This window comes from Miniopterus schreibersii, assembly GCF_964146895.1.
Source record: "Miniopterus schreibersii genome assembly, chromosome: 1".
NCBI lineage: Eukaryota > Metazoa > Chordata > Mammalia > Chiroptera > Miniopteridae > Miniopterus > Miniopterus schreibersii.
The window spans coordinates 142,670,091-142,689,414 of NC_138101.1; the positions used below are offsets into that span (position 1 = coordinate 142,670,091).

At 52.7% G+C, this 19,324-nt stretch overlaps 1 protein-coding gene and 1 long non-coding RNA gene across 4 annotated transcripts in view; one reads left to right on the top strand and one right to left on the bottom strand.

The window, feature by feature from the left end:
* Window positions 1-609: 609 nt before the first annotated feature.
* Window positions 610-19,244, bottom strand: LOC308547851. Of its 2 annotated transcripts, none has more exons than XR_013997556.1 (3): window positions 18,839-18,929; window positions 18,315-18,536; window positions 610-911 (listed from the first exon to the last, which is right to left on the bottom strand). It is a non-coding gene; the product is annotated as an uncharacterized lncRNA (long non-coding RNA). The 2 variants fall into 2 exon arrangements; XR_013997557.1 differs by lacking the exon at window positions 18,839-18,929 and adding an exon at window positions 19,035-19,244 and having other exon boundaries at window positions 616-911.
* PAK6 (p21 (RAC1) activated kinase 6) overlaps window positions 7,498-19,324 on the top strand; it is a 36,806-nt gene continuing 24,979 nt past the window's right edge. The window contains exons 1-2 of one of the 2 annotated variants that reach the window (XM_081142007.1): window positions 7,498-8,054; window positions 8,199-8,280. Coding sequence is in view for 1 of the 2 variants with exons in the window: in XM_081142006.1 (XP_080998132.1) it covers window positions 7,977-8,054; window positions 8,199-8,280 (160 nt within the window). In the remaining variant the exon portion in view is untranslated. The remainder of the gene's footprint in view (window positions 8,055-8,198; window positions 8,281-19,324) is intronic. The other variant, XM_081142006.1, reaches the window with a different exon arrangement.

Below are 19,324 nucleotides of genomic sequence, written 5' to 3' on the forward strand. Positions count from 1 at the left end.
AGAGAAATGAATTTCTGGCTTGCGAGGCAGGGCCTACTCAACCCATTTAAAGCCAAGATATTTAGTCTCTTCCTGAGAATTGTAGAGCTTAGGTTTTTGGAACTATTTCTACTCTCTGCTCTGCTACATCTCTGTCCTGAGCCAATGGATAAAAGATGACCACTGCTTAAAAGGAAAAAGGAAAGGGGGAGCATAGGAAGTCCTATAAACTTGATTCAGGAACTAGAAAACCTGGGTTCATACCCTACATCTGCTCTTTACCAGCTGCTTGATCCGGGCAGGTCAGTCTGCCATGTATAAACTAGTGGTGATGGTTCCTATCCCAAAGGGCTGTGAGAATTAAAAACATGATACGGTTGCCAGGCATGAAAGTCTCTTGGCTCATAGCAAGCAGAAGATTCCTGCCTGTCTCCCCAGCAGCCAGCCCAGAGCTGGGCACACGGGAGGGAGGTGGGATTGGTGTAATCCATTGAGAGATCTAAACCACAATTGAAATGCCTAATATTGTCAGGCCTCCAGCTGCCATATGTTGACTCCTGTTTTACTTAATTTAAACGTGTCCATTTACCCGCTCCAGGGCAAGAAACAATCTCTTTAAATGTGTCAAAGAAGGTTAGCCAATAAATATTTATTAAGCTCTACTGGGGCTCCAGGAAGGATATAAAGAAACATAAGGCATGCTTACTCCCTTCAGGGAGTTTATAATTTAGAAAAACAGGATATTACAGGTTAAAAACCAAAACATAGAAGAAAGTTAAAAGACATCTCAAAGTAAGTCATGACCAGGAGCCAAAGGAGTGGAGCAAGTGTGTTAGGACACTCAGCGGAAGTGAGGGCCAACTTCAGTTGGGGTGTCCTGGAAGCCATCGTGTGACAGGGATTGGAGGTGGTTTCTATTAGGTAGTTTCCACCTGCAAAAAAAATCAGAAAAACGATTCAAGATACTGTAAGGAGTAAGAATATCTGCTATCTCACATAACAACAAGCCTGGAGTTCAGCAGCTTGGAGAACCCAGTGGTTTCCACCTTTCTGTTCTGCCATCCCCAGCATATTGGCTTTGTCCTCAGGCAGGTCCCCTTAGTACACAGATGGCTACCACAGTTCCAATCTCAACCACTTGGAGTAGCACAAGAAAACTTTCCAAAGACCGTTACAGCAAACTTCCCCTCATTTCTTGGACATATTGCCGCATGCCCTGGGTCCTAAACCAATCCCTGGCAAAAGGAGGGGAATTACCAAAATTGTTCCAAACTAATTAAGATTCATCCCTGGGACTGGTGCTGGGGGGTCCTTCCCTGAGTACACAGGAAGAAGAATGTGCATCTAAATACATTGGGTTTCTTCCAGCAAGTAAGAAGGGGAATGAGATTGCTTTAGAGAGGCAACCATAGTGTCTGCCACATAGGTGGTGTTGGGAAGGAAAAAAGATTTGGTAGCAAAATAGCATCCTGGACTCTGAAACAGACTGCCTGGGTTCTAAGCCCTGTCCTGTTAGTGACCTGAGCTAGTGAGTTATCTTCAGGAGGCCTTAGTTTCCTCATTTCTGAAATTTCTACCTAGATTGTAAATTACGTGAGGACAGCAACTTGAGCTTTGCACCTAGCAAGTATTCAATAGATATTTATTGAATGGATTCATTAATTGGATTAGTTGAGGATTTAATGAGTTAATGTATGATAAGGGCTTAGCATAGTACATAGCCTATAATATGTGCTCAAGAAAGTTAGCTTTTAGCCACAGTCATTGTAGGGACATTGGGAACCCTCTACATGTGTCCATTTGCTGCTTTGTATCACCTGTGCTGCAAGATTTATCACTAGTCCCTGCTTATTTCGGAAGCTGAGATGTGTCAAGAAGACTGCTCCTGGTGGACTGGGGCTGGGATGGCACAGGCCCATCACATCCTCTGCTGTGAGTCCAGTACCTGGGACTTTGCAGTTTGTAACTGCTCTGACCAATTTCTGAGCCGGCCCTCACATTGCTGTTAACTCCTCGGGGTCAAAACCCTGAAGTGCCCCTGGGACTAGCCCATTTCACTCTGACAAAAGGCTTTTCTCTCTCACTCTGTCTTGAGTGAAGGCCCAGTCAGTTTTCTATGCTCTGACAGAGATGGGCCATCCCCTCCCATAGAGGCTGCTCCCAGGAAAGGCTGATGTCTAGGAAAGGCCACTACTGGGCCTGCTGCCAGCCATTGAGCTGGGGATTGAGTTCCTACTCTCTCCTGAAGTCTAAAGGCCTGTCCTGTCCCACAGAGATGAAAGACAGCCAGAGGCAGCACATCCCTTTCTGCAGCTCTCACAGCCCATCAAAGCAGGTTGTGGTCAGACCCCAGCTGAGTGGCTCCCTTCAGCCATCTGTGCAGTGTCATCCAGAAACAGTTAAGCCAGAACTTCCCCAGGGAGAGCCTGCCTCAGCCACGGGGGTTACAGTGAGAGCCAGGGCCACACTCTGAGCCTCAGATTCCTCATCTGTACAAATGCGGATAACAACACTGACCTTTTGGTGATTTGAGGATTCAGTGAACTAACAGGTGGAAAGATCCCAGCCGTACTATGCTGGCACATGCCAAATACTTCATAAAAATGTTTTTCAGCTACTGCCCCCCACCTCATGAAACCAAGTATTTTCACAATTCCACACACCACTGGAAAAACCATTCCATTCCCTGTTTACTTGAAGTATACAGTTTCTCCTGAGAGGAAACTCCTGGAAGTCAACAACAGAGTCCCTAGCTGGGGTCACTCCTAATCCTGATGACAGTCTGGTCTGTGCTCCCCTCCCTCATGCCCCTATAGCATTGTGATGGATTGGGCAATACGGGAAGGCCAAACAAAAAGGTGCCTCTCTGTCCAACTGCTGATACTGCCCTCTTCTCTGGGTGTCTCCCCAACTGACTATGCCTCTGTCATTCTCTTCTGGCTTTCCAGGTGCCCCAGAGGCATGGGGGATGCTAAACCAGCTTCTCAGAGTATAATCCCTGTTTTCAGACAGTACTATGGCCCCTTTGCCTCCACCCCACTTCCCTACTCCTTGGTCCAGGCAGGTTCTGCAGCCCAGACTGGGCTATTGGAAGGCCCCACGTTCCCTCTAAACTTTTAGGACGAGGGCCAGCCTTGGGCCTTCTGATCAAGGCCCGAGTGGCAGTGGCCAGGCAGCAGGGCTGTTGGTAGGAACTCTTCCTAGGCTTTTCCAATTTGCGTTAGTTGAAGAAAAGAGTTCCTGGAGAAATCCCCTAATCTGCAGTCACTGTTATTCCAGGGAGCATGATAGAGAGAAGCCCCCTGCACGCTACCCACACAGCTTGCCCTCCCACCAGGGCACTTCATTACCCTGGAATCCTCCCCCCCAACTCCTCCCCCACTAGATGGAAGGAGGAATAGGGCCAGAGGAGAGGGCACAGAAGGTACTCAGGGTCTCCCTATGTGAGGCCTGTAAGCATCCTTCCTACTGAGGACCCCCAGGACTTGACCTGATCGTCCTACCTTTTGCTACCAACACCTCAGAGGGTGGGCATCCCACTTGCCATGCAGGAAGCCATTTGGGAAAATCTCTTGGAGGTGAGGCCCCTGCCTCTGGTCTGGCTCTCCTGGAGGCCTAGAGCTGAGGGATATTTGAGGTAAGAGCAGCCGTGAGGCAGGACACAGGCCTCCAGTGACATCTGCTCATTACTCCAAGGCTTTTCCTCTCGAGCCTGCCCTGCCCTGGTAGGAGGCAAAGGTAAGCAGAATCTGTTCCTCCCTTCCTGGCCCTGAGGTGTGAGGTGTTGACAAGTGTAGGCAGGTGGAGACAGGCCCACTCAGCTATCAGAAACCTGTATAAAAGCACCCTCTATTCATGCAGCACAAGAAGGTGGATAGTGTGGAAGAATCTAAAGATCTAGAAAAATGTGGCAGTGAAGGAATTTTTCCCACATGCTAGAACCCTAGACTTTGTTTCTGAAACTTCATTCTTTGGGAAAGCCTATGAAGCATCAGTTTAGGAAAATTTTAGGACTTCCTTGTTACATGGCCTTTCTAAACACATCTCCAAACGATTCTTTTAAGATTATGCAGTAGGACACGGTTGATGTATGCAATCATCCCAGCAGAACCTGACTCAACAAAACGGTGCAGATGAGGCAAGTACCTTTTGAGGCTGTACGTATATGTCCATTTTCAAAAACAAAAGAGCTTCAAGTGAAAGACTTTATTAAGAAATTGTAAGGACATCATCTTGGCTGAATTTGCATCGCTGCAACCCTCGGAGCCAAGATTCAAAGGCAGAAATGCCCGTGGTGACAGCACCACTGCTGCCTTTGACTAAATTACAGATACATCACACTTGGGGCTTGAGCCAGAATGGACCTGCATGGACAGCAAAGGGAACAACAAAGGCCTGTGAGGAGGGAAAGCCACATTCTAGTCCTGATTCTGCCTCCAATTTCCTCTGTGACTTTGCTGAGTCACCTAATCTCTGGGCTGCAGTTTTCTCACCTGTAGAAGAAGGGGTGGGGTTGATGATTCTAGAATTTCTCTCAGCTCTGTGATTCACCATATTCCAAGCACACAACCTCCTTAGATGTTCATTCATTCAACAAAGTTTGCATGAGCATCTACTATATGCCAAGCATCATGCTGGGATTCCTGCCCTGGATAGCTCACAGCCTACTGGGATTAGCAGAGAGGTGATTCAATTGGGATAAAGAAGGACACAGGGCACACCACTGGCCTAGGAGCACAGGTATCTATCTATATGCCTGCCCCCCTGCAACAGGCTTTGCAGGGTTTCCTCCAAAGGCTGGCAGATCACCACGACCACCCTCCCTCTCTACAACCTGTGAAACAAATGGATCTAAGCTTGCAGATATTTTCACCAAATCAAGAAGTCATGCAACGTGATAGAGCAGAGGAATGAGTCTGTTTGTACAGGCCATCAGTTTTCAGAAGTCCATGAAGACAAGAAGAACAAAAGAATCAACACAGATTATCACACTCAGAAATTTAAAATGATTAGAAAAAGTGCCAAAGATGCCATGGTGACCGTTGGCTGGTTTGGGACTTCCAGCACCCATTCCTTTAGTAACAGCACTCTAATATTTACATCATGTCTGGTGACAGAAGCTCTGTGCCCAGGCTCCCCTCCCTCCACCAAAGCGAGAGGTGGATACACGGCTTGAGCCTGCCAACCAGATGCTCCCTGCTCTTGGACTAGGGGTGGAGGTGTACTAGGTGGAGTGCGTGGTGGCAGCATCTTCCGTACAGGTCAATCCTGACGCCTAGAGTCCTCGGGGCTGCCTGGCTTCTGTCCTGAACTTGATGCTCCAGACTTCTCATCAGTGCTAGCAATTAGTTACCTGATGGTTATCAAAAATTTTCTTTCTTGCTTGGAGCTAGGGTGGGTTCCATGGCTGGTAGTTGGAGGACTTGACTAAAGTTTTTATGATTAATGCCACATGGTCCGATACTGTGCAGTTCAATCAGAATGTCCACGTGTTCACCTGGAGACCTTTGCACAGGAGGTGACTGGGTTCATGTTTTGGAAGATTAACCCGCCACCAGTTGGTAGCTGGATAAGAATGAGCAATGAGCAACACAGTCCTGACAGCTGAAAGCTGAGAAGAAAATTCATGTTTATTGAGCTCTCCTTAGTGGTCCCTGTGCCAGGAGCTTTGTTCATTTCATTCCTACAATCCCGGAAAGCAGGCAAAATCATCCCCATTTTATGGATGAGGAAACTGAGTGTAGCTGGTAAGTACATGCCAGAGGTGACTCGGCTGATGAACAGCAGAGCTGGGATTTGAAGTCAGGACTGTGAAAACTCAGAGCCTGGGCTTTTAATCAAACACTACGTTGCTTTACTATGGAAGAAAATTTCTGAGTTTTCAAAAATAATCTGAGCAGCCTAGTGCCACCTTGGATGTAAGGGGCTGGGGAGTGGGGAGAATCGGCCAGCAGGTTGCGGTCTGTCAGCAGCGGGGGGCACTGGGAGCAGGAGCTGGCGGGTCAGGGTGGCACAGGCGGTGGGGTGAGCATTTCCAGGTGGATGGTCAGAGCCCCCGAGAGAACAGTGTTTCAAGCGAGTGTGGGGAGAGAGGGATAGGCAGCCAAAACTGGGGCTTGGGCACCCCACAGCTGGACGCTGGGAGAAGTCCAGGAGCCAGGGAAGCGGGCGGGAGGCGCAGAGGGAGGGAGGGCACTTTGGGAAGCGAGGCTCCACCTGGCGCGCCCGGGGCGGCGAGCCAGCAGGCGCATGCGCACAGGAGCTCAGGCCCCCTACCTGCACACGCGGGCTTCGGCCTGGGGGCCATGATACGTAAAGGGCGGTTCAGTGGCGGGTTTCACTGGCCCCTGCAAACTCAGGACGCCAGCGTTCACGTTGCCCAGCACCCCCCGTGGGCCACTCCCAGCAAAACCAGCTGAGACCCGGAAAGGGGAGCTGAGCCCCGCTGTGGTCAGGGCCAGCCAGGTCTGAATCTCGCTGCTCTCCGGGGGTGGGAAGCCTGGGAGGTCTGGCTTCTGGGGGTCTGGGGGAGGCTCCCACTGATCCCGGCAGGCAGCCCTTCCTCTCCCGCCCCCTCAGTAAAGGAAGGCAAGGGAAAACGTGCTTTTATAAATAGCTCCAGCCCCAGCTGATTTGTAAATTCAGTGGGGGTTTTTTTGTGTGTCAATGACATCACCCTCCTCCCCATGGCAACCCTCGACGATATCAAAATTGCCAAGCAACGTTGGAGCAGGTCGCTGCCTGAGGATTTAATGGAGAAATCTCAAAGTGAGCCGGGGTGCGCGGTGGAGGAGGGGCGGCCGGAGCGGGGAAGGAGTCTGGAGCCCGCTGCCGGTGCCGCCTGCCGGGCAGCCCTGGGCCGGCGGGGGCTCCCCGGCCACACTCCCTTTGACAGCTCTGCTGTGGACAGCAGGTCGCGGAGGGCACTGCTCCCTGCCTGATGTGCCAGGAGCCGGCGGCAGCCATCCAGGAGGCTAAACTGGCCCACTGGCACTGAGTCACCTGCTGGCCTAGAGGTTTCTTTCTTCTCTTTTGCATCTGATTATTTTGGGAGCTGGAAACTTGGAGCTGCACCTGAGTCCCGCCCCTTCCAGCCGCCCCTCCCTACCTTGGGCTCCTAGGAAGATGGAACCTGCTGACAGCCTGCCGCCACTTCCTAAGGATATGGAAGACATTATGGGGGCCCAAAGTGCCATGGGAGAGACGCCAGCCAACAAAGTGCAATAGCAGATATGGTGATCAGGCTGCTGTGTCCTCTAGAGGTGTCGGGAGAAAAGGGGGGTTGGGTCCATGCCGACTGGAGTCCTCCAGGGCTGGCTTTGAACTCACCTCCCAGGAGATATTTCTGTAAATGAGTGGCTTCTAGGGTCAGAGTGGCATTTGGAGAGCGAGGCTCGATTGGCTTAGGCTGGCCTGGGCAGGTAGGTGGCTTTGTGCTGGGTGTGGCCCCACGTGTGTGAGAATGTGTGTCATCCCAGTGCTGAGGACAGCAGGGGGATCCAGAGAGCTGGGGATTCGGGATTTGGCGGCAGCTTGTCCTAACTGATGCTGGGCCAGCCCAGGTTCTGAGATGGGTGCTGTGGAAAAGGGACACCAAGCACCTGGCCTGGTCAGGGTGAGGAGCAGCTCCAGCTGAGACAAGCCCAGGCCCTCCCTGAGTCCAGAGCACAGACACGAGGCAGAATGCCGAGGTAGGGAGTGGTCCAGAGGGGCAGGCCAAGGATAGCAGCCAGCCCGCCAGCGCGCTGGACAGCACATCACGTCGGCTGCTCCCTCTTCCGACAGCCCTGGGCACTAAGGAGACGGCTTTCTACCAAGGAATTCTGACACTCACCCATGCAGTGCCAGTCAGCATCTCTGTGTGCTCTCTGCCAAGCTCACGGGTGCGTTTCCTGAGAGGAGCACTGGCCAGGACACAACTTCCCCATTCTCAGGACCCAGTCAGGGGCCACTACTCAGCCTGGCGCTCAGGCCAGAGCCCCTGGACCCCACAGGGCATGCTCCGGTGCATGTCAGGCAGAGAGGCGTGGGCCCCCCACCTCCCCCACACAGCTGGCAGCCTCACAGGCACACCGGTGAGTAAGCTGCCGAGGGAGGAGGATTGGTGCCCACAGAGGCAGGATGACACTAACCAGGAGCCTTTGGGAGAAGCGGCTGGGTGAGGAAAGCACTGAGGTTTTCTTTTTCTTTCCTTTTTTTTTCTGCCTTTTTGCCTGAAGGGAGTGGCGCTTCCTGGGCTAGAGACAAGCACCAGCCTGCAGTGGGGAGCTCAAGGCCCAGCTGCCTGGAGGAGCAGCCACGGTAAGGTCCCTGCTACGGACATAGGCTCTGGCTTCCCAGACAGGGGTGGGGGTGTGGAGGTGTCCAGGCCATGTGCCATCTAGGACAGGGGTGGCAGCTGTGGGTTCCTGTGGGCCCCATTCAACCTGCCACTTCCTTTCCAGATTGATTTTGAAACAGCCCAGTCCAAGCTGGCCTCTGGTTTCCTGGCTAGAGGGAGAAATGTTTATTTCTGCTGTTCCTGCCTGTACCTCCCCCTCCTGCTGGGCTGAGCCAGTGCCACCAGGACGCCCCTCCAGGATGTCCTCTTACCCTACCACCTCTGAGACACTCCCCTCTTGTATTCATACCACAGATATTTATGGAGCATCATTGGGACCCAGGCTCCAAGTCATGCCCCTATGCAGAGCTTAGCCTGGACAGATTCTGACTGAAATTCAGTGGAAGTCTGGGTCCAGGGGATGCCTGGCTGAGCACCATTCCTCCTCACAGGCCTTGGGCTCTTCACTTCTGCTACAGGGGTTAGCGACCTGGTTTGCTCCTGGGATGTCAGCCCAGTGAGCTTGGGGTATTAAAGCTCTGGGGCCCAACCAAGAAGCAAGGCTAATATAGCGTAGTTTGTTCTTTCCCTGGTGTCACACACCAAGGTCAGAGGTCCTGCTTGGGTTCTTTTCTAAGCTGGTTCTGGTGGGAACTGGATTCTAAGAGTTGAGGATAAGCTCTGGGCTTCCTGGCCCTTGGGCCCTACAGAAGCTCATCTAGCTGGGAATACGGCCTTTGGGCCAAGCAAGGGGTCCCCTCTGAAGATTAGGAGGGCAAACCTGGGAACCCTAAGTGCCTAGTCAGGAGTGGGTGGACACCAGGAGCAAGGCTTCTGGAAGCACTTGATTTGGGTGGAAAGCTGTGTGCCCCTGTGAGTAGCCACAAGGTGGGAGTGTGGGGGCTGCATGGACCTTCTAGTCCCCCAAGGACAGACTGATTCTTTGTGAGCTGAGCTCTCTAGGACATGCCAGGCATAGGAAAGGTGCAGGCAGGAGGAACACATGAGATCAGAGTCAGGATGAACCCCTACATGTCTCCCACTCAACTGATCCCCGCACCTGGCTCCAGGACAAGGAAATCCTGCCTCCCCACAAAAGGTGACTCTAAGCCTGGGAGTCCCCTGTGTGTGCAGAGCTAAGCAGCAGCTGGTGCCCAGCTGGGTTCAGAGTGGCAGAAGCTATTGAGTGCCAAACAGCAAGCTAGCAGGGTGGCAGCTGATGGAGCCACGAGGGAGCAGAGGGTAGAGGCCAGGGTATAGGGGCAGGAGAGGGAAAGCCTGTCTGGAGTTTTAAGATGGCTTAGGGAGGACTCTGGACATTGATTTTCTGATACCTGCCTACCTCTGTGGGACGGCTGGCAGGGAGTAGGCAGACTGAGAGACTGCATTCCTTACCCACGTGGCCCCAGAGACACCTCTAGCACACACTGTCCTGGGTGTAGAAGGCTGGAAGGATTATGGGAAGCTGTCCTGTGGCCTGAAGCAGAGCCCTCTACATCATGAGTGAGAAGGCCCAGGTCTCAGGAGCAGTTTCTAAGAGCTGGGCAGTAGGAAGGGTGCGGCAAGCCTCACCCACTGGCATTCTGCAGCCTGCCCCTGTGAGGGCTTTGAGAAGAGGTCATTTCTGTGAACCTGCCTTGGTTAAAGGAAGTGGGCTAGCTAACAGGCTGGAATAGAGCATGGAAATACGAAAACTTCAGAGGCAGAAAGAACTCAACCTCCTGGCCCCAGCCGGCCCTCCTGCCTGGGGTGAGTAAGCTGACTGGAAGCCTCCTCTTCTGAGCTCAGCCCTAGAGCCCATTAAGGGCTAAGGTGATATGTGTGGGGTGTGAGATAAAGGGGAATTTGTCTTTTCTTGGCAATATGTGTGCTCCAGGCAGCACCTGGAGATGGCAATTGGCATCTTGTCCTGGCTCACTTGCTTGCAGGCAGGGATCAGCGGTTCCCTCCTAAATATAAAACACTGGTGGCAGGAACAGGGGGTGGGGGGAGGTGCCAAGAAATGAATGGGACAGAGCCCTTGCCCCGAGGAACTTACAGTCCTTCAGTAGAGGAGGGAAAGGAAAGCTGAGCATGGGGCCAACACCACCAGAAACCAGCTGAGCTACAGAGCCATGATTAGCAGCATGGCAGTGTTGCCCTTTTGCTCACTCTGGGTCCCTGATTCATCACTGTAACTGTCAGCCATGACCATTCAGTCCAGATAATTTATAAATTTAGACCGATAGTGGGAGATGGTTCTTAACATAGAACTTTATAAAGATGAATAAAAAAAAAGATTAGCCGAGAATGAAAACACAAAGGAAGAAGCAGCTTCTACTGTTATGGGCAGAGGACAGATTCTCAGGGAGATATACAGGTACAGGAAAAGGCAGAATGGTGGGTGGTTAACAGCAGGTGAGTGTCAGGCCTGGGGCTGCCTCTTCCTGCCTGGGTGACCTCAGATAAGTTACCTCATCTCTCTAGGTCTCAATTTCCTTTTCTGTCCAATGGAGATAATTATAGTACCTATGAGACACACATGTTGAAAAGATTAAATGAGGCCATATGCAAACACCCTTAGCAGCATGGCTGGCACATAAGTGCCCAGCGAAAGATAATGTTGTCATTGTGATGATTATTAGTGTTAGAGGAACAAAGTGCCAGGAGGGAGAGACCTCACTGGGGTCTTCAGGGAAATCATAAAAGACTTCATGGAAGAGGTGGCTTTGGAAGAACCCTTCCCTGAAGAAAAGCTAAACTCTCAGAATGCCGATAGATCCATGCCCGATCATGCTGGGAAGAAAAGCTATACCTGATCCACTTTTTCCCAAATAGCAAATTGTTTATCCACTGAAGTTCTCTAAGGAATGATTTGAGCCTATTAAGAGTTTTCTGCTTTTTGGGGGGGGGGGGGGGTAATAGAGTTTGAGGTCTTGAGAACTTGCCGGGGACTGTATATGGTGAAGGAATCAAAAGTTGGACTCTGATCACACTCTTCTTTGGGCCTGGAATCTTGTCAAGGGTAGCCTCAATTCCTTGAAGAACTGTTCACTAATAAGCCCCATCTGAAACACACATTTGGAGGAGGTGCTTCATGCAGAAGGGCCAGACTGGAGACTCCAGCGATTTCCTTGACTATTGCGGCAGGTGACTTAGAAATGCCCAAGAATCATAAGGCTAAAACTCAGAGACGTTTTTCTTTGCCTACCAAACGGTTATGATTTTATGAATTTAGGAAAGGTAATCCCAGGTTCTGTTCACCTAGAAGAACAATGCTGGAGGGATTAGCATGCAAAAAATGGGTTCCCTCCTAACTACATGGGGCTACATCAGCCCCAGCAAAGGGACACCCACATTGGCCAGCATTTTCTATAAAACCTCATACGTCATATCAGTCAGTGTAAAGACCCAGGTCTTTACAGAGAGACGATGATGACTTTTTTTGTACATCTATAGATTCTCTGTGGCAAAACTGCCCCCTCAGAGTGCCGCATCGTCAGCAAATGCTGGCATCTTCCTGCTTGGCTCTGGTTTGCCCAAGCCTCAAAGCACTCAGGCCCCTGGGCCTCCAGCTAAGAGGATGGAGCAGGGCTGTGTTCATTCTGGCTGCCCAGGACCTGGAGTGGGGGGCCTCTGGGTGCTCAGAAAAGCAAGTCCAGAAAGCTCAGGTCAGCTGATGCATTGCTCTGGCCTCTGATCCCAGTGCAGCAGCTCACCCCCAGGCAAATAGCAATGAACCAGTCACCTTGCTCAAGGCCCCCTGCCGCCTGTCTGTCTGCCCTTGCTCCTGAAGGCTGCAGCGGCACCAGGGTTAAAACTGGAAGGACTGGTTCTCTGGTTCAGCTTCCTGGCCTGGAGCCTCCAGCCTCCATTTTCTTTCTTTCAGCTTCAGATGAGGCTTCAGGTGGAATTATGCAAAAAGGCACAGGGTGGAGGGAGCCAAGGGACCCGTCATGCCACAGCCTCCCTGGACGTCCAGAGCACAGTCCTGGGTCAGCGGGGAGAAGCGCATAGGTAGAAAGGTCTGCCCCAGAAAGGAGCTGGCTGCCTTGGATTTCAAGCCAAAGGAAGTCCCTAAGAATGTCTAATGCAGCCCACATGTTAGAGAGAGAAGAGGAGTCCCAGAGAAGGAAAATGGGTCCTGGGACCACACAGCTAACTGCCACAGAGCCAGTTTCAGGTCTGGGGGTCCCCATCCCCCATTCCAGTACTCTTACCTCCCAGACTGCCTTTCCATCAGCAGCAGCATCAAAGGCACCCCGAGCAGGGGAAAATGCTAGCTGCCTGGTAAAACTCGATGGCTTCAGAGAGGTGGCCTGGCCTGACAAAGTGGGAATCTGGACAGGTCCCAGCACTCCTCTGTGCCTCCTGCCCTAACAGGGTCCTGGTCCTGCCCCCTGCCCCCCATCTTGCTCCATATGGAGCCCCAGCTCATCTCCTGCCCCTTCAGCAGAGCTCCCCAAGAGGAGACTCTGCCCATCCTACCCAGGCCATTCTCTGAGTGTAAATGGATTGACTCAAGTTCTACTTGTCCCAGGAAGCATATTTTTCCCCCATTAATTTTTAGAGTGGAAGGGGGGGGGCAGGAAGGGAGGGAAGAGGGCAGAGAAAGGGGGAAGAGAGAGAGAAACATCGATGTGAGAGAGACACATCGATTGGTTGCCTCCCACACACTCTCCAACCGGGGCTGGGGATCGAACCTGCAACCCAGATATGTGCCCTTGACCAGGAATCAAACCTGCAACCCTTCGGTACACAGACCAATGCTCTAACCACTGAGCAACACTGGCCAGGGCCCAGGAAGCACTTTACATTTTAACCAGAAGGCTATCAATGTCTTAAGCCAAAGAAGGAAGTAATGATGAGAATATCTAGGAAAGAAAGGGAAATTTTTGGGCTTAGGTTAAGGGAGGCATACAGGAAACCTTTTATCTCAGGTGGATTTTTCAACAGTTACACTCTGACCCCAGGCAGGAATATAAATGTCCAATGGCCACCATCAGAGATCAGATCTCAGAAGCAGGAGGCCTATGTCACCTGTCACCCTGTCACGAGGCCCAAGCTGTACAAGAAGAATTCTGTATTACACTACAGTGGGTCTTGCTGGAGACGGTGTGTCTGGGATCGGGAAAGGTGGAGAAAGGTGGAGGTCTCAGACCCTGAGGCGGGATAGAGCCAAGCTCAGGGGCAAGAATTCAAGGCCAGGGGTGAGCAAGGGTGCAAGGCTCCTGTGGAGTAGGGGAGATCAGGATAGGAGGAAGAGCTGCCTCCGGAGAGTCCATCATGCCAGGCACTAGTGAGGGCATGGCAGTGCACACCAGGCCCTTGCCATGTCAGCATTCACATGAAGGTCCTGAAGGCTGCCACCCTGGGGCAGTCAAGGTATGGGCCAGAGACTAAGGAAGAAATGACCCTGAGAAGGGAAAGTAGCAGCTGCCCGGGCCCCTGCAGGACCCTCTAAGCATAGCACAGCACAGGGCAGACACAGAGGCAGAGTTCAGCGAACTCTACAGCCAGGTGGTCAGTGTTCCCAGGAGACCACATAGCCCAGAGCCTGTGAACTTTGTGCATTTAAAGCTAAGGTGCTCCAGCAGAGGGTTGTGGATGGGGCTTGGACAGACAACATTGTGCTTCCTCAGACTCTTTCCTTTCTCTGGTGTGAGCCCTCACCTGGCCACAAGCCTTCTACTCCCCCCACTCACCTGTCCCTCCTTAAAGTCAGGCCCTGGGTACCACGGCTTGGGTATCAGTCTCAGCCCAGACCTAGTCTCAGACTGAGGTGGCACCAGAGGCTCAGAAGAGAGAGGAAAGGACAGTGAAGGGTTTCCATTCAAGGAGGCTTCCAGCTGTTAGTTCTGCCAGCAAAAGTGCCAAGCAGAGAGCTAAAGTGCCAGCAACAGACATTTGGATGGAACTTTGGAGCCCATTAAGAGCAGGGCCTGCAAAGTGATCACAGTGAGAAGATATTAAATGAATTCATCATGTCTCTAAAATGAGTGTTCTCAGCATAGAGGTGAATCTTTCTTTTCCCAGCCCTCCCCAGGGTGGCTTATAGCCCCTTGTACCTGGGAAGGGTACCACAGCCTACATGGCTCCTGCTTCAGCCCCTTGAGGTGGGTGGACAGTGGCCCCTGCATCTGAGTGGCTCGTCCAGGTCGCCAGGCCCCTTTGGGACAGTCAAGCAAGTTTGGCCCCCAGTGTCAGTTTGCACTTGGGAGGACTGGCCTTGTATATTCCCCTTGGCATAGGGAGCCTAGTATAGATGCAGAACTTGAGAAAAAGGTGGAGAGAGACTAGAGGCTCTGGGTGTGGGAGTTCTCCTCTGCTGAGATTCAGGGCAGCAGAAGGATGTGTCTGTCCAGCAGCCAGGCAGGAGAGCCCATGGACTTTCTCCAAATACCTAGCTGGGCCCAGACAGTGCTGCCCCTGGGCTGGGTTCTCTCTGTAGAATCTGGAGAGGATAGACCTGTAGGGTTGATTTCTTAGCAAGTTCTCCTGGAAGAACCTTGGCATTCAGCCCCTGCAGCTCACCAAATGGGGTTCAGTGGCTTCCTATGACACCTACATGCATGTGTGGCACAGCAGAAGAGAGTTTCCTCCTTGGTCCCTTTACCAACTGTGAGTACCAAGGGTCAAGAACCTTTCACCCTGTTTGGGGGTGCTGATCCTCAGGGCTCCTGGACTCCATTGTTCTAGATCTTATCATTTTACCACCTTCTGAAGGGAGGGTGGCACTCCCTCCACCATTATACACATCAAGAAACTGAGGCTGAGCCATGCTGGAAATCTAGAGAGGCAGAGGGCTCCAATCCTTCAAGAACCCATGCTCTCTGCCGCTAGTCTCTCTCTCTCTTCCGCTAAAGGACCCCAAGGGCTTGTCAGTGTCAACTCCCTCAACTCATGCTCCCAGATACTCAGAAGTGGGCACTTACCTCTCAGCCCCATCAGCAGAGAGAGATGTGGTACCATCAGGGTGAGGGACACTGGCCCAGGCTACCCCAAGAACAGGAAGGGACAGGTGTTGGACAGCCTGGAAGAGAGGGAGAAGGGATCTACTCCAAGACTTCCTCTCTCCTAAGACTGGGGGCTGCCTCTCTTCCAGGCTCCAGGGGTTTCCCCAGCCAAGAACCAACAGGTGTGCCAGGCCCCACTTTCCCAGCAGTGCCTGCACATGGGCCTCATGGTGCTGGGCCCATGCCGAGTCTGTGAAGGGCAGATGACTTGATGCAAGGACTTCAGGCAGGGTGCCAGCTCATGACTGGGGGGGGGGGGGGATCTAGCACCTGGTTCCTAGCAGAGGACTCAGTGACGGGGTAGGAGAAACTGAGGCCCCCTCTGACCCTCACAGCCAGTGCTGTTCCTCATGCCCTTATCAGAAATTGGGGAGGGATATCCCCCACCTCTCGGTGTCATATGATTTACCCATCCAGGGTGGCAGAATTGGCACAAGATGGCAAAAGACCAGTGCCTTCCCCAGCAACTGTTCCCAGGAACTTGACCCCATTTGGCCAAGTCATATCAGACAGTCCTTGGAACCAGAGACCTCTGAGCAGTACAGATTTAAGAGAACAGTCTGGGGAGATAGACTTGGGTTGAAATTCTGGCTCCACCACTCAGTAACTAACTATAAGACCTTGAGCTGGTTCCTTAACCTCTCCTAGCCTCAGTTTCCTCATCTGTAAAATAAGAACAATAATAATATTCTTCTGTGCCAAGGTTGTGGTGAAGGCTTAAGTAAGATAATTTGTGTAAATAGCTTAGCATGGAGCTTGGCCCAATAGAAGCTATTATTACTATTATCAGAGGAGGGCAGAGTCATCCAGAGGAAGGAGCCCTAGGAGTGAGTGAGCTTGTCAGCAGTGTTCCTGATCCCCAGACAGCTTTTCAAGTCATGCAGCAGAAAGGTGCAGGGAAAGGATAATGTGTTTGTGTTTCTAAACCACAAGTCGATCCATATCTTTCCCCTCTGGTTCTAACCCAGGCTCCCAGCCCTAGCTGTAGGTTCTTGGATGTTACAGCAGGTCCCAACAGCCACAGGCTGAGAGAGAGCCAGGAAGTGCCTGCCCCGCCCAGGGTGCCTTCCCAGACAGTTCTGGTTGGCCAATGCCCCAGTGCTGGTGGGGCTCCAAGAGCCATTGCCCATGGTGAAATGTCAGTTCTCAGTGTCCCTGCTCAATTTGAAGAATGGCAGCACATGGACCACTACCTCAACCTGAACACCTCTGCCAGCATCCCAGGCTCCTCAAAGGAGGGTATGCCTGATCCCTGTCCCTGTGCCTGGCACAGCTGTGGGAACAGGGCCAGAGGGAGGCACATGGATGCTGGGGGAGACGCTTCCCCCAGACTGTTCCTGCTACTTCCTGCACTGTTGTTCTGCATTCTCCTCCTGGACACAACTGAGTTGGGCGTGAATCAGAGTAGGACAGAGAAGAGGGGGAGAGTCGCACACAGGAATTAATCACTCAGGTCCTATTCTGCACATCCTAGCCATCCTTATTGGCAGAGGTCATCCATTCCAGTGCAGCTGACCCACATGTAGATGCAACCAGAAGTGCAGAAACTTGGGGTTGTGACGGGCCCGAGAGGTCCCCTGGTATAGCCCAGTATCTAGTATGAGAACCTTTTCTCTAGCATATCTGGCTGATAGTTATCTGGGGTCTAAAGTGATGGGGGATTCATTACCTCCATGGTCAGTCTTATTTGGGAGTCTCTGCCTCCCTCCAAGCCCCACTGACGGTCCCAAAGGTGGGAGGACCTCAGGGTTACCTAGACTCACTTCCTACAGGGTGAGGATGGACTTGGCTAGTAGCCTTTCTGGGATACCCAGGCCTGGATTCAACCCGAATTAAATACCAGTTCATTTCTGATAATATTCTAATGTTCACACTTTATCATAGTTCAACAGTTCAAAGGTACTGCTTGGAGCTGTTGTTTTGATATATAAGGTATTTGTATGAAAAGAAAAGAATTCATGTGTGCATCTGTGAGTCAGTAAAATATAATTTAGGGTGTTGATTTTAGGTTCAACGATGTTATACATTTCATCCTAGCTTTGGTTCATGGTTCATTTCAAATCCTCATCAACCAATTGCCCCTGCAAACTGCCCTTCCCACAGCCAGTATTTCTATGTCCCTGGGTAACTAATCTGTGGGGAAAGCCATATTTGCATCACATGGCCCCTTTGTCCTTAGCTCAGCAGGCAGCTTCCTTGGGGCCACGGGAGGTGAGAGGTTGGCTAACAGTGCTGCCTGAGGAAAGAGAAAGAATCCCGTTGGGAAAGATACAGAGAGGAGCAGAGACCTGCCTGCAACTGCCCCAGCTTCCACACCACTCTCCCAGCTCACAGGACCAGCATCTCCAGCCAGCACCACCAGGCTTTCCCCACAGAGGCTGAGGGCATTGGGGCTTGTGGTGCAGCCAGACAGGGTGCAGGCCGCCCATTTGACGCTGGTGAATTCCCACCCACCACCTTAGCTATGTTTGGCAGGAGTCTAGAGTAAACTGTGCAAAAGCAAAAGAGCCCAGGTGCAAATGCTTTATCCATAAATTGCATTGATATATCTAAAGAATCAGTGAACAAAAATGATACATGACAGTAGTGACCTCAATAACTAAAGTTTGAGGTGCCCAACAATGACAAAAGTCTCTGCAGTCCTAGATCCCTGTGCTGCGACACTAGCAGTCACCCAGCCACTGCTTGGGGGCAGCCATTTGGGGTGCAGATGTACTGAATTTCCAAGCCAGAATCCTTTCAACACTCAATTGGACACAGCCCTGTGTGGGGGCCCTTGTTTGGGGAAGAGAGAGACAGGTGGCCCCCGCCCTTCCCCCACAACATTAATACACAGGAGAAACTACCCTCCAATCCAGAAGAAGCAGGGCAAAGGGCAGTCAGGAGTGAGCCACTGGAACAGCCATCCTGCTCCTAGACCAGGGCACTCACCACCATGAGATGCTAGCTGTGGAACCGGGCCTATCCTGTTTGGGGGTGCAGGGCTCCTGAAAGCTTTCTTTTCCCCAGAGGTCGCTTACCTGAAGCCAGAGGGTTCCCAGAACTGAGCAAGGTCTGACAAGGAAATTGGAATCTCTTTAATTCCAGTTTTCCTTCCCAAGACAGTCTTAAGGCCTTGCCTAGATGGACAGACAGGCCAAGGTGGCAGGTGGCAGGACTCCAGCTGGGGCTGGCTCCCCAGGTGTGTGGGTGGGCTCGGGCCGCAGCACCTCTAGGATCCCGGAAGAGGTAGCCCCGAGAATCTGCAATGCAAATTAATGAGTTAATTACACAGAGGAGCTCAGCGAATAATCCTGGTCAGGCCTCTGTGCCGTGGCCCAGAGACCACCGGGGACCGTGGGGCCGCTGGCAGGTCACGGCGGGCGTGGCTAGGATCAAGGTCCTGAGGCCAAGGGCCAGAGGAAGCTGGAACCCACGCGCTAGAGGGAAAGGGTTGAGCAGAGAGGCGCCCCTGGAGCAGAGAGGCTCCTGGCCACGGCCACGGGCCCCTGCTCCCCTTGGCGACTTTCCCAGGGCTCTGTGTTCGCCCGCCTCCGAGTCCTACCTGGAGCCACACCCTGAAATCAAACTCGCGGCCAGGTGAAGCCGGCGCTGTACCGACTTGTAAGCGCGGCCTCCCCTCGCTCCCGGCGCCCAGGTCCCTCCCGCGGAGGGCGGGCCCTGCTCCCGCGGCCTCTCCGAGCGCTCCCGGGGCTTCCTGCTCGCAGGTGGGTGCCCCCCACCCCTGGAAGCTGGCTGACCTCCCCGGGCTGGGACGGGACGAGGGGGCAGGCCTCCCTGTACGCGGCCCCCTTTCCCGGGTTCTCGTTCCCCACGTTCGGGCCCCGCGGCGCCTGGTGGAGGCGCCTGAGCGCAGGGAGGTGAGGCCGGGCGCTGCGAGCGGGTCCTCCCTCCACGAGCGCGCCTGGCGCGCCCTGGCCGTCTGAGCGATTCCCGCCCCGCTCCGGTCTGCGGCGGGGCCCTGTGGCTGCTGTGAGTGGGAGCTTAGCTGCCGGGAGAAGGGCCAGAAGCGTTGCGCCCACCGCTCCCT